The 25,731-nt window shown below is 36.2% G+C and overlaps 1 protein-coding gene across 13 annotated transcripts in view; it reads right to left on the minus strand.

Moving 5' to 3' along the window:
* Positions 1-25,731, minus strand: part of SNAP91 (synaptosome associated protein 91) — a 137,159-nt gene that overhangs the window by 41,416 nt on the left and 70,012 nt on the right. For 10 of the 13 annotated variants that reach the window (XM_045842901.1, XM_045842900.1, XM_045842909.1 and 7 more), the window contains exons 10-16: positions 25,462-25,532; positions 23,396-23,401; positions 19,696-19,723; positions 16,596-16,705; positions 14,855-14,973; positions 3,548-3,562; positions 3,234-3,401 (exon numbers count right to left, since the gene is read on the minus strand). In XM_045842901.1, coding sequence (XP_045698857.1) covers positions 3,234-3,401; positions 3,548-3,562; positions 14,855-14,973; positions 16,596-16,705; positions 19,696-19,723; positions 23,396-23,401; positions 25,462-25,532 — 517 coding nt within the window. The remainder of the gene's footprint in view (positions 1-3,233; positions 3,402-3,547; positions 3,563-14,854; positions 14,974-16,595; positions 16,706-19,695; positions 19,724-23,395; positions 23,402-25,461; positions 25,533-25,731) is intronic. The other 3 variants (XM_045842912.1, XM_045842903.1, XM_045842905.1) reach the window with 1 other exon arrangement.

Consider the following 25,731-nt stretch of genomic DNA (forward strand, 5'->3'; position numbering starts at 1 on the left):
GAGGACCCCTGGCAAGAAGTCCCCAGAACTGTGAGAGGCAATAAAATTCTGATGTCACTTTTTAAAAAAATTCCTTTAATACCTAACTCCCTTTCATGATCTATGGCAGCATTATTCTTTCAGTATTGAAAACTAAAGCTATTTCCAGTGCTGTTCTCCTTCCCTGGTTACCCATTTTCAGCTTCTGTCTACATTCGTCCAGTTTTAACCAGCCATATCTCCTGGAAATGCACGTCTCCACTGTTCTCAGTGATGGGTTCAGTGCAGGCCTTACCTGGCAAACTTCCCTCTCTGTCATGGCTGTAGCAATCTAGGAAGAATTTTTTCTCATTCTTCTTTATCATGTGACTACCTTTCTATATATGTCTACTCGCTGTTGTTTTTCCCATCCTGAACTACCCTCCCATTTTCTCCAGCCACAGAAGCCATCTCTAAATTGCATACTCAGCAAAGAGTATGCGCTCAGTCATTCGCAATGGCCCCGAGTCACCATTCCAGTTCCTTTCCTTTTCCTCAGGTCAGTTTGTCACCAACATGTGCAAATGAAGTCAGTCTTACAGGTAAGCTCCCTGGTTCCACTGCCACTTGATTTTGTGCCCACATACTACCATCCTCGTGAAGGCTTGCTCATAAAGCGGCCCAGATGACTGAAAGGTACCCTGGTGCTTGTGCAAAGGAATTAGCATCAATATACCATTCCAGTGCTTAGGAAAACCCTGTGTAGTTGCAAATGAATGTGATGCTGTTAGTGAGGTTTTCATAAATAAAAACAACATTTTTAAGGATGTTATCTTTTAGTTTTTATCAATATCTTTAAGTTTTGATAAAACTAAGAATTTTAAACACACATTTTTTAGTAAAAATGTTCTGAGAAACTTTTAAAAAAACTTACACTGAGATGACTAAAATGTTATGTGGGTATAATCTGAATATTTAAAAACAATAGATGTTTTTTATTTTTCAAATTTGTAATAAAATACATAGAAAATTTTAATGTTTTCATATTTTATATCCATGAAATTAAGCAATTAGCTATTTTTACAAATTAAAATTTCTTAAGCTTATTTCTAAAGCAATCTACTTAAGACTGCTGTATGTGCTACATACAATCTCATAATGGCATGTGTTAAAGCTGTGTAAACAAAATAACTGGTGTCTTTACTATTCAGGAGTTCCACCACCTCCCCCTGTCAGAGTTACAACATTTAAAAAAAATGGCCACATATCATGGCCAAAGAGTTTCATTTAAGTTCTTATTCAAAGTCTCATTTCCAAATGACTCCTTATAAATCAATAAAGAGCATGAAAAAAATTAGGGAATATCACTGAAAACCGCAAACCAGGGACACACACAGACTCCTACAACATAAAGCACAGAGATTTTATAGCTGTCAGGGGCCAGTGTTCCTGAACCACACAGATCAACAAAAATACCCATGATGATATTTGCAGATGCACCTGTCTTTAAGCAACCTCTAGCCAGACAGCTAGAAAGGATTCAAGTGACATCACAAGGAGAGCCCCATCCTTTGGCATTAAGTTGTATGATTTTCTGTAGATCTATCTATCTATCTACCTATCTATACTAGTCCTTTAAATTTGTATCATAGGGTAGAAAGAATGGCAACGTGAAAATATTTCAAACATACATACTTCTTTGCTTAACAAATGTAGTTAAAGCAGAAGAAATGATCGACACAAATAGCATGATGGCACAAAGATCATTTCAGAGAATTGTCTTTAGCTTTATTACTCCAGGGAGTCACAAGGAAAGCAAGATGGAGTTGACTTCCTAGAGGCAATGAGCTCCTTGTGTGTTGAGTAGAAAATAAAAATCTCCATAGCTGAAGGCATGGAAGTGTTTAAACACAAAATTGTTATCCGCCCTGTCCATATTGTCCTTGAAATTTTCCTGTTAACAGATGAGGAACCACCCATACCCAACACTGATACTGGGGGTGTGAACAGTTAATTTTATACGTTTAAGCTAAAACATACTTCTGGTCTCAACATTTATAGAAGCATACCTAAAAAACTCTCTAGTGGATAATGATTTATAATAAATTATTCAATGGTCTGCAAACCCCTTCCCCTTCCTTTTTTAAAAGCAGGCTTCTCCTTTAGGAAAGAAAGTATAAACTCCTTTTCTGAAAAAGGGACAATGATGCTGTTTCTAGTTGAGTGCTCCTTATCCTAGACGATGTTGGCAAACCTCCGAGACTGAGGAATGGCTTATAGCACCACGGCACATGACAGTGCGTATGTGTAAGTGCCCTGGGGAGCACACGAACTCCACCAGCGCCCGCCAAGTTCCTCCTGCCCTCCACATCATTTGTTTCCTCCAATTTCTTTACCATATTCTCAAAATGTTCTGGGAAAGATGTCATGTTGTAATGAAGAAACACAAAACCATGATGAATATAAGACTACTTGATGCATATATTTGATATGAGCAATTCTCCAGGTTTGGACATTATCACCACACAGATGGGAATATATAAATAAACTGGCTTCAGACAGTTCAGCAGGTCCAGGCGTACTATACTGGCAGAGTCTAGGATATTTGACTCAAGCCTATAGCTGTAAATCGATTGTGTCAGAATTTACATTTGCATGGAAAGCATATTTTCAATCATTTCAAAGTTTCACCTAAACCTGTTTTCAATCTATTTCAAGTGCTGATTCAAATGATCTCTCAAAATCCCAAAGCCAAAGACGATCCAAATTTTTACTTAGAATGAGCTTAACATTTCAAAAATGGGCATATCCCTAAACACTCTTCAGAGACCTTCAAATCTCAACTCTCTCAGATGTCCTAAATCTTAAGAAATAATTTAGGCCAGAATTTCCCCCTCCCATACTCCCCAAATATTTTCCTCTCTACTAGTCTGAATCTGTCCTGAAAGTCAAATCTAAATATGATAGAGTGGTCTGGTCCCCCTCATATAGATACTGCCGGGTGGGAACACACAGCAGACCAGAGTTCAGTGGCAACTGAAATCCTAGCTTTTAAGAAATGGAAAATCAACCCCTGCTTGAAAACCATTAAAGTTAAGTGAAGATAAAGTTGATAAATTTAGCTAAGATAAACATATATGAATAAAATATTTTAAAAGTATTTAAGTCCTCTGACATGTGGTTATACAACATATACACTTTTAAATACCTTAACTCTAAGGTAATTTCAGCAATCCTAGAAGAAAAATGAAAGCACAGTGATGTGACTAACTGACCTCCAAAGAGATCCACTTCAGCAATGACAGCAGTGACAGTTGTAGTGGTTGAGGCAGAAGCTGAAGCAGTTGCAATTTCAGCAGCTGTAGTAGGAGGGGTAGGTTCTGGTGCAAATGGGTCTGAGATCTGTGCTTCAGAGGGAGCAGAGGAAAGCGCAGCCAAAGAATCTATGTTACACCAGAGATGGACAACAAATGGAAGAGAAGGAAAGGAGAGGACGAAACATATACCAGGCTCCAAGTGATCAAAATGAGGATAGTTATTAAATACAAAAGTCTCTCAAAACAGCAGTTTAAAGCAAAGCTTTACTCACCCTCTCCCAGGAGGTCTATCGAAGTCCATTATGTGTCAGCATGTGGAGAAATAAGAGATAAAGCTGAAATATTCAATCAACCACACCAACCAAGGTCTGAGCAGGGTGAGGCACTAACTGAACACATTCTAGCTTTCTGGACCATTTGTAATGGAAAAAAAAAAGTACAATCAGCCCTCTTTATCCATGGGTTCTACATTCATGGATTCAACCAATTGTGGATCAAAAATATTTGAAAAAAAATGTTATGTTGTGCTATGTGTACTATGTAGTTAGGCCTACAATGGTTATGTCTGTACTGAACATGTACAGACTACTACTTTTCTTGTTATTATTCCCTAAACAATACAGTATAACAACTATTTACTTAGCATTTACATTGTATTCAGTATTATAAGTAATCTAGAGATGACTTAAAGAAGGTGTGTGCTATATGTAAATATTTGCCATTGTATATAAGGGTCTTGAACATCTGCAGATTTTGGTATCCGAGGAGGTCCTATAACCAGCGCCTCATGGATATGTATTTCCTGGTATTATTACAGAATGTATAACCTGGTATTATTATGGAACTTTTGAGCTGAAAGGGACTTCAGAGATCCTCTAGATCAAGTCTCCAACTTCAGAGATGGGAAAACTGAGAGTAGGGATGTCAAGACACTTACCTAAAGTCTACACATTTTTGAAAACCTCAATTTATTTCTTACCAGAGTTACCATTTCATCTGCTTTGACCAATTTCACTATACTATAAATTCACTATAGTTAAATGACTTTTATTTATCCTCTTTTATTTGCTACTACAGTCCAGAATACCAGAGAATAGAATGGAACTTCATAATAGCTGTAGTTTGCTTGTAGAACGTATGAAATATGGTCAAATAAGTGAATGCAAGTTTAGGAGTTAAAAAAAGAAACCCAATCTAAATGTTTTTCTTCTTCATAAGTTTCACATTATCAGATGCTTTTCAATTCAATATATAATTTTTACATTTATACACATTACGTCATTGCACATGGGAATTATTTTAAGATAAGTGTGACATATTATATAGAATCAAAACTTTTCAGCCTTTCTGAGGCCAGCACTCCATTGGGAGGTTCATACTTTCTTAGTGTTCAGCAGTGGGATTGCAGTTGGCATCCTAAACAAAAAGTCTGGGAGGGGTTATTCTTAACTATACTATGACTTCAGGTTAAGCATTTAGAATGTCCGAAGACATTTTTCCATTCTCAGTCACATGATATACCTCAGGGCTCCCATTTGAATTCATGGCTATTACTGGAAATTACTTTAATGGTCAAATATTTTTATCAGAATTCATTAGAAAGATTTTTTTCAGAGCTTTAAAACAATATGAGAACTTGTAACCCGAAATTTCTAGAGGACATTTAAAAAACTGAGAAACATAAGTTTGACCTTAAAATAATTATGTTGATTTTACTGTGCATGTTGCAAACCCAGTGAATATTGTGTAAGGCACTCTTCAGGTACACCGAGATCATCAAGACTCTGCCTGACCAAATCTCACATATTTCACAGCAACATTAGAAAACCCCAGCACATAGAATACTTGTCACTAGAAATAGTATTAAAGTTTCAGAATGTATACTTAATAAATAGAATGCACAAAGGACCTATGTTGACTTGGGGCTAGGATATATTCTGCTGCTAGGTAGCCAGCTCCCAAAACCTAAGAAACAGAAGATTCTTCTAGTAATTTCTTAAACCACCAGTACCTGGCTAACGCAAGTGTTAGTCCACAGTCATACTTCCTACAAATATTTTAGGATGAGCAAAGTAGGTCATCAGAAGCCAAAGAAACTTGGCTTCTCTCTTTCCTGACACTGAGAGGACTCTCCCTCACCCTGCCTTTATCAGAAGGGCTATTCAAGCTGCACTAGGAGATGAGCTGTGAGTCATCTGATTTAAATTTCTAGACCTGTCTATTAGGGAATGAGCAACTTATTTCATACAAGTAAAGAGAAAACTTACTTGTGCATACTAGAAGGTAAGAGAAATACAAAGATTTTTAAAAATATAAAAGATGGCAAGAGAAGTTCATATATCTATCAATCTACATTCTTTCTATCTATCTATCTATCTATCTATCTATCTATCTATTAAATATTAGTTCCTTGCTTTTGACTCGTGTTCTGTTCAGCTGGAGGGTGATGAGACTTCCAGCAATGATAATATGGCAGATGAAAAGTAAAATTTCCTAAGAAAATATATGATGATTAAGTATACTGGTGAATAGTTGATGTTAAAAAATTCCATTCTTGGAAACAGAGTCCCAAAATCTTAACTTTCTAGATAAAATATGATTTATGCTACTTATTCCTTGTTTTAAGAAAAATTCTCTCTACTATAAAAATGTCCCCATTTTCAGAAGATAGGAAGAGTTATTAAATATTCTCAAAGCGATCACTTTTCATAAAGGATTAAACTATCAAAAAAAAACAAAACAAAATCCTATAGCAGTGGAGTTTGATCCATTTGCAAATAGTACTTAATCAGAGTTTTTTTGCATTATAGAAATTTCTAGAAAATATTCACTGCAACAGAGGAAACAGAACTACAACTAAACTAACAACGAAATCTATATTTGGCACTGATACGGAGTTAACCTTTTAGGTTCTTAAAAAGATTAAATGTGTTAATATATTTAAGTGTTCACCCATATATAGAACATATAAATGTTTGATAATGATAGCTAAAAATAATAATAGCTAATATTTAAATCAAATTGTGAATTTTAAAGCTTCTATTAATCTTCTTGGTCACTCTTTTCAATGCCACAGAAATACAAAGGACTGTAAGAAATTACTAAGAACTACATGCCAAAAAATTAGAAAACCTGGGTGAAATGGATAGAGTTCTAGAAACATATAATCTTCCAAAACTGAATCAAGAAGAAGCAGAAAGCCCGAACAGATCAATAACAACTAGTGAAAGTGAAGCAGTAATCAAAAAACTCCTGGCACACAAAATCCCTGGACTGGACATTTTCACAGAGGAATTTTACAAAACATTTAAGGAAGTACTAAAACCTGTCCTTCTCAGACTATTCCAAAGAATCCAAGAAGAGGGAAGATTCCTAAATTCTTTTTATGAAGCCAGCATCTTCCTAATCCCCAAACCAGATAAAGACACAACACAAAAGCTACAGGCCAATATCACTGATGAACATAGATGCTAAAATGAACACAGATGCTAAAATCTTCAACAAATATTGGCAAATTGCATCCAGTAATCCATTAAAAAGACCATACACAGTGATCAAGTGGGATTCATTCCAAGAATGCAAGGATGGTACAATATTCACAAATCAATAAATGTAACACATCGCATAAACAAAAAACAAAAATCACATATCATATCAATAGATGCAGAAAAAGCATTTGATATGGTACAGCACCCATTGATGATTAAAAACATTCAGCAAGGTGGGAGTAGTGGGAGCATTACTCAACATAATGAAGGCGATATACAAGAAACCTACAGCCAACATCATACTCAATAGGCAAAACCAAAAACTTTCCCCCTAAGATCAGAAACAAAACAAGGATGTCTGCTTTTACCATGTCTATTCAACATAGTATTAGAAGTTCTAGCCACAGTGATCAGACAAGAAGAAGAAATAAAAGGCATCCAAATTGGAAAGGAGAAAGTAGAACTGTCATTTGCAGATGACATGATAGTGTACACAGAAAATCCCACGGACTCCACCAAAAACGACTCAATCTAATTAAGTGAATTTGGCAAAACAGCAGGATACAGAATCAATATTGATGTTGTCAAAGGCATTTTTTTATACCAGCAACAAAATATCAGAAGCAGAAATTAGGAAAAAAATCCCATTTGCTATAGCAACAAGAAAAACCAAGTACCTAGGGATAAACCTAACCAAGGAGGTAAAAGACCTATACTCAGAGAACTACAGAACCCTGAAGGAAGAAATTAAGAAAGACACAAATAAATGGAAGCATATGCCATAATCATGGATTGGAAGAATTAACATCATCAAAATGTCCATACTACCCAAAGCAATTTATAGATTCAACATAATCCCTATTAACATACCATATAGAATATTTCAAAAATTTATATGGAACCATAGATGACCATAAACAGCCTCAGCAATTTTTAGAAAGAACAAAGTAGGAGGGATGACAATACCTGATACCAAACTGTATTATAAGGCCACAATAGTCAAAAGAGTCTGGCACTGACATAAGAACAGACACAGACCAATGGAACAGAATAGAAAGACCAGAAATAAACTCAAGTCTCTATGGTCAATTAATATTTGACAAAGTATACAATGGAATAAAAATAGCCTCTTCAAGAAATGGTGTTGGGAGAGCTATATAGGTAGATTAAAAAAAAATGAAACTCAACCACCAACTTATACCATACACAAAAATAAACTCAACATGGATGAAAAACTTAAATATAAGCTGTGACACTATAAAAGTCCTAGAAGAGAACACAGGCAGGAGAATTTCAGATATCCACGCATCAATATTTTCACCAATATGTACCCTAGAGCAAGGGATATAAAGAAAATAATGAACAAATGGGACTTTATCAAAATAAAAGCTTCTGCAAGGCTAAAGAAAACATCAGAAAAATGAAAAGGGAACCAACTGTATGGGAAAATATATTTGCCAATGATACCTCGGACAATGGTTTGATCTCCAAAATTATAAAGAACTCACACAACTCCACACCAAGAAGACAAACAACTCAATTAAAAAATGGGCAAAGGACCTGAACAGACACTTCTCCAAGGAAGACATACAGAGGGCCCATAGGCATATGAAAGCATGTTCAACATCAATAACTATCAGAGAGATGAAGATTAAGACTACAATGAGATATCACTTCACACCAGACAGAATGGCTATCATAAACAAATCAACAAACAGGAATTGCTGGCGAGATTATGGACAAAAGGATACCCTAGTGCACTGCTGGTGGGACTGCAGATTGGTGCAGCCACTGTGGAAAACAGTATGGAATTTCCTCAAAAAACTAAAAATGGAACTGCCTTTTGATCCAGTAATTCCACTGCTGGGATTATACCCCAAGAATCCTGAAACACCAATCCAAAAGAACCTATGCACCCCAATGTTCATAGCAGCACTATTTACAATAGCCAAGTGCTGGAAACAGTCTAAGTGTCCATCAGTAAATGAGTGGATCAAAAAACTGTGGTACATTTACACAATGGAATACTACACAGCAGAAAGAAAGAAGGAGATCCTACCCTTTGTGACATTGTAGATGGATCTGGACAGCATTTGCTAAGTGAAATAAGCCAGGTGGTAAAAGACAAATACTACATGATCTCACTTATAAGTGGAACCTAGTCAACAAAACAAACAAGTGAGCAAAATAGAACCAGGAACCTGGAAATAAAGAACAAACTGACGGTGACCAGGTGGGGTGGGGGTGGATAAAGGAGAAAAGAAGGGGAAGGGTCAAGTCAAGGAACATGCATAATGGGCCTATGGACAAGGTCAAAGAGGGTAGGATTGAATGTGGGAGGGCGGGTGTGGGGAGGGCAGGGGAGAGTAATAGGGAAGATATGGTTATTGGACAACTGTTATTGAACAACAATAAAAACAATTTTTAAAACATCTTTCTTTGTGTGTATTTGTGTATATGAACCTGTATGAAAACAGCCTAAAGAAAGGTCCCCCAGATGTAATTAACAAGAAAATGGTAATATGGGTCACAAAAACTGCTTGTACTACAGCTGATATTCCACATGGAAACTATTAATGTCATATGATCACATAATATTGATGAGTCTTCAACTGTATGTTGATAATTAAATTTTATTAGGTCTATTAATTCTAATAAAACCCTAGCAGCAATTCCATGTTTCTCAAAAAGTAGAGATCTCACTCCAAGCATTTAAAAGAAGAAATTATCTATTTTCCTACTTCTAAGTTACAGAGAGGTCACAAGTGACCTACTTCTAAGGTCACTTGTTTGTGCTGAGAGATGAATTTATTATGACAAAAAAAAATGCTCCCTATTACAAGGCCCAAGATAGGAATTTAAAAAATGCTCTACATTCTTTTCAGTGAAGCATGTTTATTATTAGGCCAGAAGATGCCAAAAATTATATGCATTATTTAAATCAAATTTATTAAAATATGAATTTGCTAATATTTGGTTATTTTACACCAACAAGAAAAAATGTTATTACTTACAACATGTCCTCTAAACTGGTAAAACGTATTAGTACCTACAACCTCCAAGAGAAATTCATGAACACCTGAAGCAGTGATGGTCGTTGGAAAATGAAATCTTACTGTGTTATGGTCAGATAAGAATATCTAAATAGGTCTAAAAAGTTTTGAAAGTTTGTATTTTACTGTCTAGTTCTACAAAATTAAAATGTGCTTCAATAATAGAATCAGCCTAATCTTATCAAACTGATGAGGGAGCTCAAGAGTTTAATTTTTTTTTTTTAGTTTTAGTTATATATTTAACAGGCTCGGTAATTAGTGCATCTAAAAAGCTATCATCCCAGGAAATGGAATGTATAGCTGGATCTACCCTGACTCCAGGAGACCAAAAGCAATTTGACCTTTTTGCCCCAGGAGGACTGCAAGTGATCAAAATGGAATTTGAACCACTGTGTTCCAGGGAGGGAATGTCCTCTGCCCAGAACACTGATAAAGAATCCTCAGTCAGCAGATGAAAGTATGCCAGGGAAACTGGTGTACTGCAGGTTTTATCTGATTAAATATTTCCTGGAATTCCAAACTCTTACATACTTGTTTCCTGAATTCCAAACCCCCTACCTACACTTTTCTCCTCCTTATAAAAAAGGTCGGCTTGAGATGAGATGTAAGATGGTCTTTCAGGTTATCTAACTAGGGTCTTTATGGGACCCTAGTCCCATCTGAATAAAGTACCCATAAAGTTTCAATCTTTGTCTCTACTTATTGGTTCTGGTAGTGGGAGGCAGCATGAATGCCAACTTTTCCAGTTTCAAAACGAGATTGAGAAAAGTGATTTTATGTTATTTATTTCTCTTTGTCAAATGAGTCAAAACATATGCTACAGTTTAGCATCATCTTCAACCATCATTGGGTATCTGTAGAATAAATGCAAACTGAAGCAAACTAATATTTTCTCAATTTCATATTATGCTAGTTTACTTCAATTTCTTAATGCTTATAATTTTTACTACTTTGCTTAGAAAATGTATTTATTAGTATTTTTCTCCCTAGCTGGCTTTTCCACTGATATGTAATACTGTAGCTACAGATATTTTGTTGAGGTAGAAGACTAATGCTGTCTAATCATGCAAAAGTGACCATCAGGCTCTAAGTCAAGGTTTCTGCTGGCCAAGAAGGTACTCTGTACTAATTATTAAAAAGAAAAGCACTTTTTGCTCAAGGATGAGAAAGGCTCACAGCCTAGCTAGCAGAAAGCAGGCTGGATAACAGCCCCTCTCCTGTCTTTGAGTATCACACAAACTGCATGTCCATGTCAGACAGTTGTGGCTGAAACCACACTATTCTGTTTTTGTCTATACGTGCTGATATCTCAATTTTCAATCATTGATAGTTACTTACTTCTCATAAGTAAAGAATGAAGTGAAATAAGATTGGTTATTATAACTTATTCTTCACAATATTATGTATTTTAGCAAAAAGTAGTTGTAGATGAATATGAATAAAAATGCTACACTGAAATTTAGAAAGATTTCATATAGGTTTTTCTTTTGTGAATGAAAAACGGGCTCTGTAATAAATCAGTGACCAAAAGTAACCTCTAGGCAATCTGATCATACATTCCTTAGGTAGGTCATGGTGGGTAGTCACCCTCCAGACATATTTCTTTAGTAAAGGTTTACCCTGCTTTAAGCAAGCCTTGTCCTTTGTTCTTGTGCATCTAGTTTAACACACCTTTGACATGCCAGAGTAATTCTCATTTTCAGAAGTGTGATGGCCCTCAAAGGAACACACAGTCTTGTTAACTACACTGTAATGCAGTCCTTGAGATTTCCCCATCTTCATGTAATCTTCCTTATGTCCCCTCCTTAATTCCTACAAAAAGAACTACAAAGCTATCATGCTTGGGAGCATTTGAGATCTTGCTTCTCACCATGTCATTAGGTGGCTCATAGACACTCAAATAATCTCTTATAATGATTCTCTACAAATTTGGACATTTCTTTTTTTTTTTAAGATTTTATTTATTTTTAGAGAGATGGGAAGGGAGGGAGAAAGAGAGGAAGAGAAATGTCAATGTGTGGTTGCCTCTAGTGTGCCCCCAACTGGGGACCTGGCCAGCAATCAAAGCATGTGCCCTGGCTGGGAATCGAACCATTGACCCTTTGGTTTGCAGGCCGGAGCTCAATCCCCTGAGCCACACCAGACAGGGCTGGACATTTCTTACACTGACACATTTTAAAAATTATTATTTTGGTGCCAAAAGTAAAAAAAAATTCTCTTCATTTCATGTTAGAAAATAAGGTGGAAGAAGACAGTCCGTAGTTTCACTGTTTATTCACTACAGTCCTAACAAAATCACTAAATGTTTGGCTAAGTTCTAAAATTTACGAAGTGTGAAATACATATTGATTTAAACAGTTGAATTAAAAAGTTAATACATTCATATAAAAGTGAAAAAAACTTTTTGTATATCCCCACAAATTTATACTAAATTTTTATTCATACTAAATTTTAAATTACATAAGTTCAATAAATGTCATTTATTTCTATGAATTTTATGGTAAAGGAAGTATATAGATTTAAAATACAGATTTGAAGAATTCTCAAATAAATAGGAAAATACTATTGATACATTGTATAAGGCACTGTGGTAATGAATATAAATTATTAGTAAATTGAAATTATCAAATATTTTTAAAAGATAAAGTTCAAAATGAAAACTTGAGAAACTGAAGAATGCTTTTATAAAGTTTCTTCAGCAATATTTTCCTTTAGCAGCTGATATTGAATGAGGTTAAGTAAAGTTAAAAAAACAATTTTATTTAAGAAATTGATAACTTAGGAGTTGAGTATTTCAACATAGGAAGTTTTAAATATATAACATGGAAAACCATCAACATTTAAAATGCTCTTATTTATAGTTAGCAACTTTATTTCAGAACTGGGTATCTTTTGTTTATTTTGTTATCCTCTCCCTCCAAAAAAAAAACACAACTTGGAAATAAAATCAAGAGATTATAACATGTACTTTTGATGTCATACTGACACACTGTTTACCAAGCCCAGCCAAGGATTATTATTACTATTTTCATTTCTTTATTAAACTTCTAATTTTATTAATGTATTGTTTTCTTAATTTAGTTTAGTGGTCTATCTGTGTTCTCTTGCATATGACTGAGTTTCTTTCAGATCGTTATTTTGAATTTTTTGTTAGGCAATTTGTAGATCTCCTTTTCTTTGAGATGGGTTACTAGATCTTTATTAGTTTCATTTGCTGGTGTCATGTTTGTTTGTCTGATTCTCTGTGATCCATGCAGCCCTCAGCTGGTATCTATGCACTTGAAGGGGCAAACACCTCTTCCAGTCTTTAATAACTGGTTTTGGCAGGAAAGACCTTCTCCTGTCAGGTCTCTGGGCTGATGATATTGCCTCCAAGATTGCAGTTGAATGGGGCTGGGGTCAGGTCATATGGCTGCTGCTGAGTCTGCTGTGGGTCCACAGTTGTTGGTTCTGTCACCTGATTTTTAGGTGGGTGTGAATCCTGCCTAGTCCCTGGCTGGATGAGATGGCTGTCAGGAACTGTTCATTACAGTTGGAGCTGGGACAAGGGTCCATTTCAGAGTCTGAACTTGGGTCCACAGATGGTGCATTTGTTACTAGGTGCATGAATAGGTGTGGCTCCTGCTCAGCAGACAGGAAGGCAGGAGTAGCTCTAGAATGTAGTAGAGTGGACTGGAACTGATTCAGAGGGTGGCTTTAAGTTCCACAGTCAGGAGCAAGGTATACAGGGCTGTGTATGGGGCAGAGATGGGTGTGTTTCTCCCCAAGGTATGCAGAGCTGCTCCCTGACTATAGCTGAGAAAGGATGGAGCTGAGCCACTGGGCTCCTTCAGGATTTGAGGTTGAACAAAGGTCACTGGGCCTGTGTCTGGGGCCATGAACCAATGTGTCACTGCTGGATCCCCAGGCAGGCAGGACTGCCTCTGGCCCAGGAATGAGGTGGATTGGCACTAAGTCACTGGCTGTTTCAGGGTCCACAGCTGAGACCAAGGTCAGCAAGGCTATTACCCAAGGTATTGACACACCAGGCTCCTCCTGGGCCCCTTGGTGGATATTGCTGGCAGCAGGATCAAGGCCCAATAGGACTACAGGTGAGTCCATAGAGGGATGGAAGTGATGGCTCCAGGTCTGTAGCCAGGACCAAGATTGGGACCCAGCTTCCCAGCTGGGCATAGGCCTGCTTTCTCAAAGTAACCCTCCTAGGATTGGCTCTACTGGGATTATACTTCCTACCCGGGCCTCAATGCCCCCATAAAGGCACTTTTGTCCATGGATGGTGGCCAAATTATTGCTGTAGTGTGGAGATATGATGGGACACCCCATATTCTACTATCTTGTCCTATAGTTGCATGAGCCATTTTTAAACTTTTAAAAATTTATTTTGGCAGTTGATAGTTGATAGCAATAGGGCAAGGTATTTAAAACCAACTCTGAAGCTTTGAGAATTAGGGAGTATTCAGCTTAATTTTTATATTAGTATTAAATGTGCATTTAAAGCAAATACTTATCAGAGCATAATTTTTTCCAAGATACATGAATAAAATGGGAATTTCTTTCAGTCAGTTTAGAGTGTATCTTTTCTGGCATAAACAAAAATCTATCTCAGATTTTGATTTCATTAAGCTAAATGAAAAGAATAAAACCAATTCCAGTCTAAAGGATTCCATGAAAAAGACTATACCTGAGAAACAGATTAGAAATGCTGCCTTTGCATAATCTGATAAATTTGCAGAAATACCCAATCTCCTAAAGCCTGAATCTCTAGTAAAACATACTAAATATAATCAATTTTCAAATACAAAGTACTGCCTTTGTTGCAACTTTTAAAATAAAACCTATATGACTACTTGAACATTATAGGTACTTTTTCTGTTCTTGTCTCTCTTTTTCAATGTATATTTCAATCCACAGATGCCATTCTGAGCATTTACTCTCCAGGTTACTAGCACCATTTTGGATCTTCAGAAGGTAAGCATAGCTATGATAGCCCAAATAAAAACTAAAGAAAGAGATGGCATGGCTGTCTGGCTTCACTCACCTCCCCATGCAGTGGCTCCCCCAGAGGGTGGTGCTGGTGCTGGTGCTGCGGCTGCTGCCGCCCCTGCAGAGGAAAAGTCTGGCTGGAGGTCCAGGAGATCACTGGATGGTTTAGGAGTGCTGAACAGAAAACATAATTTTAAATTCAGATTTTGAAATTTTAGAATGTAAAGATGCTTTTAATACAGTTATGTAGAAAACATCATAGATTTTGTATATTTTAAATCAAATAAGAGAATTATATTTTGGAAACCATAGCAGTACAGCATATGCTCTTCTGCACCAAGGGCTGGCAAACTACTCTCAGAAAGGGCGAGAAGCTAAGTATTTTAAGTGCGTGGGCCAGATGATCTGTATCACGACTTGACTCTGCCACTGTAAAATGAAATAAGACATGGATGATACATAAACAAATAAATGTGCCTTTGTTCCAATAAAAATTTATTTATATAAACAGACGGTGGGCTAGATTTGACCCCTGGGCCATAGTTTGTCAACTCTTACTCTGCAGACAGTAACAAAGTTAAACCACATTTCGAGCTATGACTCATAGGACAGAAAATAACCAGAAAAAACCTAAATGCCTCAAAGTAAGGTGGAATTTCCTTAAACATGTTATGAAATGATGATTATGGAAACTCTGACAAAAAGAAACATAATCCAAATATTAAAGGTATTAGTGTAAGAAGATTATGGGTAATTTTTCCTTTCCTCTATTTTCTAAATTTTTTTGTATAAAAAATTCTTGAGAAGAATTGATTTAAAAAACCAAAGATACTAAAATGAATAATTACTAATGTACCTCTTTTTTCTAAATAAACTACATGTTAGGTTTGCCTGTAAAGGGGCTCACTTAAAAATTCTTCTATGTTTTTTATTCTTATTCAGCTGTGGTTGTGCTTTTCAAAGCTTCTCTACCTGCAGGAGTTCTGAGGAGGAATATAGTGCGGCCTCCAGACTAGCAGCATCTTGGGACCTTGTTGGAAACACAACATCTCAGGTTTACCCCATCACCTACTACATCAGAAACTTTATTTTAACATGGCTCTGGGTGCATTAATTGGATTTATTGCTTAGCTCAAAATTTAAGTCTCTAAATACAGGGCATCCACAATCAGAGTCACAGACACTACAAAATAAAACCAGAATCCTCTCAAGGCAAAACAGCCAAACAAAGGGTTGACCTCAAGTTACCATTATTTGAGGAAGCCCCATGAGCTGGGGCCTCACTGTAGGCAGCCCTGAGATCTCACAGATGTATGGTCAACCCTGCCTTTCTCACTGCTCTCCTGTCCTGTTTGTGCTATAATCGCTGGTTAGGGACACCATGATGGTTCCTTCCAGCTAATTGGTCTACGACTATAAGCTTTTTTCTTTTTTAAACAAAGCATTTAAGTGCACCCTTTAACCTTCCAAGAAGACACTACTTTTAGAAAACATTTTCTGTATCACCCAATTTCAGAAGAATTTGCAATGTGTTCATGATTTTTCCACTTCCTCTCCCAATTGGGTGCGCAACAGCTAGTTTCCACAGCTTAGGTCCCTCTAATGTTTTGAGAGGTAGAGGACTAAGTAACCTTATAAGGTATGAAAGAACTTACTTTGTTTACCTAAAAAATAACCTAAAATATTACATGTTAACATTAGCTTTCATTTTCTGAAATCATTTCAGTTCAGTACATTAAAAAGAAAACCTTTCTCATCACAGTACTAACAAACATTCACTGAATACTCCGACTTACCTGACTGGGACGGCCGCAGACGCTGTTGCAAATAAATCAACTGGTGGGGATGTGTCAATAGTTTTAGCTGGTGTAGAGTTAGGAGACGTAACAGTTGTGGCTGGAGAAGACTGAAATAGAAGACGCAAAACACACTCTAGTCAAATACAAATCTATAGGACACAGAGCAAGAGTTCTTCCACTTTCAGACCCATGACATTCCCAGCATTTTTGGTAACTTTTCTTGGGAGAAAAAACTAAAGAAAGTTTGAAATAAAAAATTGTAATAAATAATCAGTACTGAAGAAAACATACTTCAGATTTTAGAAGTGAAATGTAACTTATATAAAATGATTTTAAAAAGTGTGGCCTAATATCTTAAAGACTTTTATTCATGTATTTAAAATCAAAGCTAACTGTATTTCATGAACATAAAATTAGGGGGAAAGATTGTGATAAATGCCAAGTTAAAAAAAGTAGTGATTTTAATAGTTGGTATAAAACCAAGGCTATTCTTTTTCCTTTGCATCCTAAGAAGACTTCACATTAAGTCTTCTCAGATGCTTTTAAAATCTAGAAATCTAACTTATAAAATAGTTCACAGATGAACAGAGAACAATTCATAAAAAATGAGTCACTGCTAGTCTTGAGAATATCATGAATACATCCCATCACTAACATGACAAAGATAAAACTAAAGTGAAATAAATGCTAACATTTGTTGTCCTGGACTGCTTTATTTTTTAAGGAGAGGACTTACAGTTGTCTAGCATTTAAAAAATTGAAATATTTATTGAATAATTATTCGAAGTCTACTTTCTTTTATTTTGTATATTTAATTCTCCACAGATTCATCAGAACAGATTAGTGGGACATGTCAAACACAGTCCACTGATAGTTCTGTATGGAAATGAGACCTAACAGCAAGGGAAATACACAAAGGCCAAGACCGGGCACGGGTTACCAGGTGCTGCTGTAAGCAGACCTCTGGTTTCAAACAGACCACACTTAAAGGACACTTCAAAAAGGATAACTGAGAAAAAAACTGAGGAGGTAAGGAATTTACAGATTTAACTAGTATTTGTCTAACAGCTATTTGTCCAAGAATATAACTGAGAAGTCAAAATCCCATCGATACACAAGTGCCAAGCATTCAGACCTCAGAGAAAAACAAACGGAAAATATGGAAATTGTTACTCAGAAAACATCAACTCAAGCCTCCTTATTCATCCAAAATTCAAATTTTCCAAATGGAATATAAAAGATTATCAAGGAAATAGAACTAACTAAAATGAATCTGCATTCATCTACTATGGGCAATGACAATTTCTGTAAAAAAAGAATTAGGCTTTTTAAACCAACACAGCTAAATAAGTGATGTTTATAAGTCACTACCAAGAACTTATTGACAGCATGAACCCACTAACATGAATATAGAAATGAAGGTCTTCAAAGGCCTATTAAAAACCACCTTGTAACAGCAAGCTCTGAAGAGCTGAGAGAGCTAGGAAAACAAAACCAAAATAATTCTGTTATCACAAAAAGAAAAAGTCAACAAAAGTCAATTTGGCCAAAATGTCTTAACAGACCGTCCAAAAGGATGCCATAATTTTACCACACTCTACTCAGCAGGCATATGTTGGAATTTTTTACATAGACATAAGGATTTTAAGCCTGGCTTTGTAGCAGAATCTCCAGGGAGCTTCTTGTTTGTTTGTTTTATCTCATTGTTTGTTCAAGCTCCCAAGGGAATCAGCCTTGGACAGCCAGCCAGGCACTGATACTTTGCAGGGTGTCTGGGACCCACCGCTGCAGTCATGCTGGCAGTCTTCATGTCTGTAATGACAGCAATTACGTGCAATAATGGAAATTTGCCAAAGAGGAAAGAACACATTTATTACATTTTTTTTTGTCTAAAAAATACAATGGCAAGTATAAACCACAGATCTACAGCAGGAAATACTGCTGTCACTGATAACCCTAATCCTGTTCTTCTACAGGCTGAAAAGAGATGGGGAGGTAAAGGAGTAATTCAATTTATTAAAGTAGACTGTCTAAAAGGATGCTTGCCTTGGCTGGTGCAGCTCAGTGGATTGAATGCTGGCCTGTGCACCAAAGGGTCACTGGTTTGATTCCCAGTCAGGGCACATGCCTGGTTGCAGGCCATGTCCCCAGCAGGGGCCACATGAGAGGCAACCACACAATGATGTTTCTCTCTCTCTCTTTCTCCCTCCCTCCCCTCTGTCTAAAAATAAATAAATAAAATCTTAAAAAAAATAAAAGCCATGTTTGTGGAATGATAACCAAGTACAATTGATTTCTCTACTATTAAAACACAAATAATGTTATGTGCCTTACCTGTCTCACAGGGCTGTGATTCAGAGTACATGAAAATGCTTTGTAACTAGTACAATGTTACAAAGATACATTTGTTTTCAGTTGTAATATAAATATGTGAAAATTTCTTCTATTTAAAAAAGGTACCCCAAATAGATGACTAAGTAGACATTGCAGTATTATATTGGAATTAGAAAATATAAAGGAGAATACATAAAAACTTCCCTTTTCTCAAAATTTTTAAAACAAAGTTACCATTTGATCCAGCAATTCCCTGTCTGCATATACACCCAAAAGAACTGAAAGCAGGGACTTGAACAGATATTCGTACACTATCGTTCACAGCAGCATTATTTAAAATAGCCAAAAGGTGGAGACAACTCAGGTGTTCACTGATAGAATAAATGAACAAAATATAGTGTATACATTAAATGAAATGTTATTCAGCCTTAAAAAGGAAGGAAATTCTGACATATGCTACGGCGTGGATGCACCTTGAAGAAGTTATGCTAAGAAAAATAAGCCAGTTACAAAAGGACAGGTAGTAGATGATTCTATGCACATGAGGAGCCTGGAGAACTCAAAGTCAGAGACAGATAGTAAGAATGTATCTGCCAGGGACTGGGAGTAGGGGAAATGGGGAGTTAATGTTGCAACTTCGGAAGGTAAACAAAAGTTATGAAAATCAATGATAGTAGAGTTGCACAAAAATGTGAATGCACTTAATGGCACTAAACTGTACCTCAAAAATGGTTAAAATACTTAAAACAAAAAACAAACTTACCTTACTTAATGGGGAGGGAGCACCAGATCTAAAAGGCAATCAAAAAATTACAACTGAATACACATGAATACCTTTGTAGAAGCATTTCAATTTGATAATATCACTTAGTCAAACACCAACTTGTTCATAGACAATTTTTTTTAGTAATGGACACACTATTTAAGAATACTTTTTATCTTTTATTCAATTATGACATCTTCCTCTAATGTTTTCCATCTACTAAATTTCTAGTACTAAAAATTCTTAAATTTATGTAATTTCCCCTGTAGCTCTAGCATTTCAGTTCTTTGAGTTGATCATTACTGCCCATGCCCATCAAAAATAAACTGTTCAAATTGGATTTTAAATTTTTTTAAGACTTGTGAAAAATGTTTTATAAAATTAAAAAAACACTTTAGTTCATTCCTTTAAAAAGTCAGAAAACTCATTAAGGTTGAATTATATTGTGATCAATTAATCATAACTGTGATGCATAAAAGGAACACCAGAATTTTAAAAATCTCAAAACCCTGCACCTGAAATGTGTCTCAGCTTCCTCAGGTTTGTATATATTTTTATGGCTATAATGAAGTCTATAAAAATATTCCTATTGGCCTGTTAGAACTAGTGAGAGCTTGAAAAGGAATATTAACCTCAACACTTGCTTCTAAGGCAGTACAGGAAAACTTAGGAAGGAGTAAATTTTTTTTTTAGTTCAATTATAGTAGCAGTGACTATTGGACATAATTTCTACAAAGTGCTTTGGAAACAGATGCCTAAACAGCTTACATTTTACTACTCCGAGTTGGTGGAAAATAAATTAATGATAAAACAAAGTAAATAAAAAATATTTCAATAAGGAGATGATTTTCAATGTCTTATAGGATGTCTCACTACTACTCTGTGGAGAAGATACCACATGCAGCAGAAGAACAAAATTAGCAGAGTTAGTGGCTGGAAGTTTATACAATATCATGCATTTTTATTTTATTGGCTATAGCAAAAGAAATCTAGTAGTTGTATATTCCTGATTAATACCTTTTAAGTTCAGCTTCATTTGCAAATACCTGCCTGACATTTTCTGTTTAAATTTAATTTTCACTTAAAACTAACATAACGTAAAGTAAGGGCACACAGAGATTTCTGCTATGTGATGAAGGTAGAAGCATAGGGTAATACTTAATTTGGGTATGTCTACTGGCTAAATGTGATCTTAAGAATGGCATATCCCATGAAGAAAAGGATATATATTTATCTATATTGCTTATTTCAAAGGGCCTACTAAAATGAATGAATTCAGTGTTTTCTGTATCTACACAATTTACTTAGGCACCTAAAAATCTAGTATAGCATAAGGCTGAAAATTTCCTAATGAGTTGTTGAGTAGTACTTTCTCCATTTCTACCATTTTTCCTTTATATCTGTGGGAAAGGAAGGAAGCTAAGTCTAAATAAAATCTAAGATAATAGCCTGAACTTGGCAATGAAAACATAGAATCCATTTGACATAGTCACTTTCTAAGACTAAACTAATCAAGTTTAATGTATCTCTCGAGTAATTTCCAAGAAGCTGTGCTCAGCAGTACTGACACAATGAGACATACTGTTACAAAGAGAGAATTAAGGACATACAAGCACTTTTCAAAATATGTTTCCAAGCTAATACATAAAAATTTCTAGTATATTCTATACTCCGTAGCAATAATAAAGATATAGCAAAAATGATAAAATGCTCCACTTGCTATTAAAGAATATCATACTCAAATCTAAGTATAAAATATCATAAATGGCAATAACACTTGTCATGACCCTCTGGGTTAAACAAACAAATGAAAATTTCCTCCTATTATCCTGCCACTTACTGCATCTTAATTGTATCTTAATTTTCTATTTAGTATTTGTATTCTCCATTAGGTGCTAAGTTCTTAGAAGTGAGGGAACCCATCTCAATGTTTTATATCTCTGGCACTTTCCATAGCAGTCAGCATTGTGTAGGCATTGAAATATATCTCTGTATTATCTGAATTTTAGAATGAGAATACATTTATGTACTTCTTGTATAAAAATGTAAATGGACCAAAAGTTTTAAAAATGGTTTTGTGTGACACTAAACTGTCGGGATGACTGACCCTCTGTTCCGATGGACCAGATCTGGCCTTTGGCAAGATTCCACCAAAAAGGCGAGAACCAGAGGTGCTCCCATTGGGCCCATAACTTTGAAAAGGACTATTAGGCACTGATTAGAATTTGAGGGTTTGGAGGCTCAGGGCGGTAAATAACTTGCCAAAGTCTCATTGTTCTTTAATGGACTTGAGACTAGTCCATGTCTGTCTGATGCCCAGAGCCTGTGCCCCTTCACACTGCAGCCTGTCCTGATGAGAACACCAAGAGCACACCCACAGTCCTCCCTCACACACTCTGCAAACTGCTTCCTTTAACCCGTTCCTTCGTTGATTTTCTACCTTACCATTGGTCATTTCTGCTTTATAAGAGCAAGTGCTACAACATTTTATATATAGATAATGATATTCATTTAAGACCTATACTTATGTTAATTATTTCAGCTAGAGAAATTTAGCACATGGTGACCTGTATTGGGAAAAAATAAAACATGGACATAATTTTAGGAAAGAAGGAATAACCATAGAGCAGGGGTGCCAAACTCATTTTCACTGGAAGCCACATCAGCCTTGCAATTGCCCTCAAAGGACCGAATGTAATTTAGGACTGTATAAATGTAACTACTCCTTAATTAGGGGCAAGGATCTTTACATTCGGCCCTTTGAAGGCCGATGAGGCTGATGTGGCCCCTGGTGAAAATGAGTTTGACATCCCTGCCATAGAGTAAGCTACCCTAAATTTTGTAAAATGCTACAAACAAATATGAGGGCTGATGCCCATAGCAAATGGCAAGGTTTACTTCCAAGATGTGAATAGCAAGTTATCAAAAGAGAAAATTTTTGTCATTTCTTACTCACAAAAATAAGCTCTACATAGTTCTGGTTATAAGTGCTAGATAGAACAATAAACAACAAAAACAAAGCACAGATGTGAAAAAAAAATCTCTTTCAAATAATTTTAATTACAATAGAGTTATCTTGCATTTCCTGCACCCTCAAAAGTTAGTAAACCCATACATAAAATAAACTCAATTTCTCTCTTTTGTTTTATGAAATCATAGAAACAGACAATATACAAAAGTTCATAAAATTTCAAAAATAAATACCAGTGTCTTTAAGCCATTAAATATAAAGGGCATACATATTTTTTATAAAAGACATTTGAAATGTTACATTTTATGCATCTACTTGACCTAGATGTTAGAATAAGTTTATATAGCTACTAGAAGACACAGTGAACAGTTTTAAGTAATTAATTTCATTATAAAATCATCTTTTAGCACTTCTATCAGATGACATGGGAAAACCTTTTGGTTAGTAAACAAAGGGAAAAACCTTTAATTTCTAAAATCTAAAAGATATCTATCTATCTATATTTAAGAGAAATTGTTAGTCTCTTGATCAAAGAAGATCAAACTAAAGTAAAACCATTTATGCCAGTCACCTTGGGAGACAAAAAAGTATGATGAAAAAACACAGATGTGTAAAATGGACAGAATCAGTTTTAAATGTTCTTAATACCAAATGTGATTCTTAAGAGTGTTTTTTTTGCATTTTTAATGATAATCAAATGCAAAAAAAGTCACTCAATATAGTACTCACCCTTCACTTAAGTTCCCAGGTAAGCACAAACATACAAAAAAGAAAACAGTTAACTACTATAGTTCATTTATTTTAAAAATAGGGAACAAGCAAAAGACAAGTTCATATGTGGTCTCAGCCAATTCAGAAAAGAAATCTGATAAGTATAAAATGATTTTAAAGGAGACAGAAAAATTATTCTCAGAAAAAGAGAATTCTTAGAAATGTAACTCAGCATACATAGTGTAAATTTCCAAAATTAGCTTGTAGTAGCCACAAGGGGGAGAATTTAGATTTGAAATCAGGGCTAAGGAAACCTACTCTAGCAGGCTGCCTTTCCTGTGACTGCAGCCCTGGCGGACAGAAGGAGGGGCAAGGGGGACAAGCATGGATCTGCGCAGTGTGTAGGGGAACCAGAGTGGGGAAGGAACGCTGAGCTGACTTTTCACTGATGTGCAGCTCTCACTGCCCAAGGCAGAGGCTCTGACCCTTGGGGACAGGCATACTGTATTTCCCTAGCTAAAGAGGTTCCACTGCCACAGGTGCAGGGACTTTTCTTAGGCTTCCTGTCTCCTTTTTCTTAAATCCTAGGTGACTCACTTATCTTTCCAGATACCCTAGTACATGGTGGCTGGCCCCAGCAATAGCTGGAAGTGAGCATCTTCTATTGTGACTTAATATACTCTCCTGTTTTTTTTTTTAATTGACATTAATCTCTCCACAGAAGGCTGATCATCCATGGCCACACAGAAGCTGGGCAGACCCTGGGTTGTGGCAACAAACCTGCTAAAACCCCTGAGAGGCCCATCACTCCAAACAGCTCTGCTGTGACAGCCTGAGAGACTCCTACACTATTGTTTATCACTGAAAATTTAAAACATGCAATAATTTCATACTAACTTGGAAAAGACAAGAGAAAGAACACTTAGCTAATAAAACAACAAACAAAAAAGTAACATCTACGCACGAGTCTAGATTCTGGGAGAATGCCAACAGAAGAATGCAGAAAGAAGTTGCATGTTGATAGCTGTATCATAGGTAAAATTCATGATCAGCCTACAGTTCTGCCTGCAATGATCAGTTCTTAGGTAGTCACTGCTAAGTTCTATAGTCAGTCTAAATGGAATAAACATAAAGCCAGGATGACCCACAAAGACACTGCAAGCTGATTCTGTACAGAAGGCTACGTTAAGTGTTAAGGTAGAGATAATGAAGTATAAAATAGTCCCTGACCTTTAGAATCAGAAAATCTATTTAAACCACATGTGTATGTGTGTGTGGGGGGGCTAGCCACAACATAGGAATGAGGGGCAGTGCCTGATTAAGGAAGGTTTCCATGAGAAGCCCCGGATGTGGGAGATTTACACAGACAGAGATAAGGGGTGTGGACACTTGAGAATAGTGGAATTATCATCTGTGCAAGGCAAGAATGAAAATCACTGGGTCTTGTGAATATTGAAGTTTGACACCTGCTAGAGCAAAGAAAGGGGACAGAACCTGGACATTTTTTCCATGCAAAGAGGAAAAACCGTCAAAAAAGTAAGAGGACAAAACAACGGCATGAAAATCCAGTAAAACTGCATGTACCACTGCCTGATTGCTACTCTCTCTATAAAAAGATCTCTTAGTAAAATGTCAGCAGGGAGCCACGCTCAATGGTTCAAGTGGGGAGAGTCTGGAGTCCAAAAAACTGTACTTGAGTGCTTTGATTTTTTCACAGTGGGGTTGGTTACACAACAGTGTTCAAGGCTGCTTGTGAAACTGTGCTTGGTGTTACTCATGCACAATGATGACAGCCTCATTTTGTAAACATGTGCAATTCTTTTTCTGCATATTGGGAATTCCTTCTAAGGGCAAAGTTCAGTTAGCAAATTGGCTTCACTAGTCTACAGACAGATCACCTGTACACAGGGTCACACTGTTTTAAGTTAACAGGATGGAGGGGTGTTTTGAGGAAACCCAGAAGAATTATGATAAAGCACACCCTAAAATGGTAGTAGTATAAGTTGTACCATGATAAGTCTCATTTTTGTAAAGAACAATTCTAACATTTTTCATCTTATTTAGAATATGCAACTAATGCGTACTTGTTTCCGGGTTTCTTTCCTTCTAATGTATTTAGATGCTGCTCAAGGGTCTCCATAAGACTGCTGGGAGCCTACAATAAGAAAGTAAAAATAAGTGTCTGCATTGCTTGCTTTCAAAGAAAACACACTGGAACATCACTGTAACTTTGTATGGTGGAGGTCTGTGGGTGAGCCCCAACACATAGGAGAGATAATTTCATCCTGGGTTCTTTCAGTATTTAAATCTTTAAATTCCCTAGAATCTCAGACAGGCCCATCTTACATATACTG

Source organism: Phyllostomus hastatus, unplaced genomic scaffold (assembly GCF_019186645.2).
Source record: "Phyllostomus hastatus isolate PE091 unplaced genomic scaffold, TTU_PhHast_1.1 phas_contig_40, whole genome shotgun sequence".
NCBI lineage: Eukaryota > Metazoa > Chordata > Mammalia > Chiroptera > Phyllostomidae > Phyllostomus > Phyllostomus hastatus.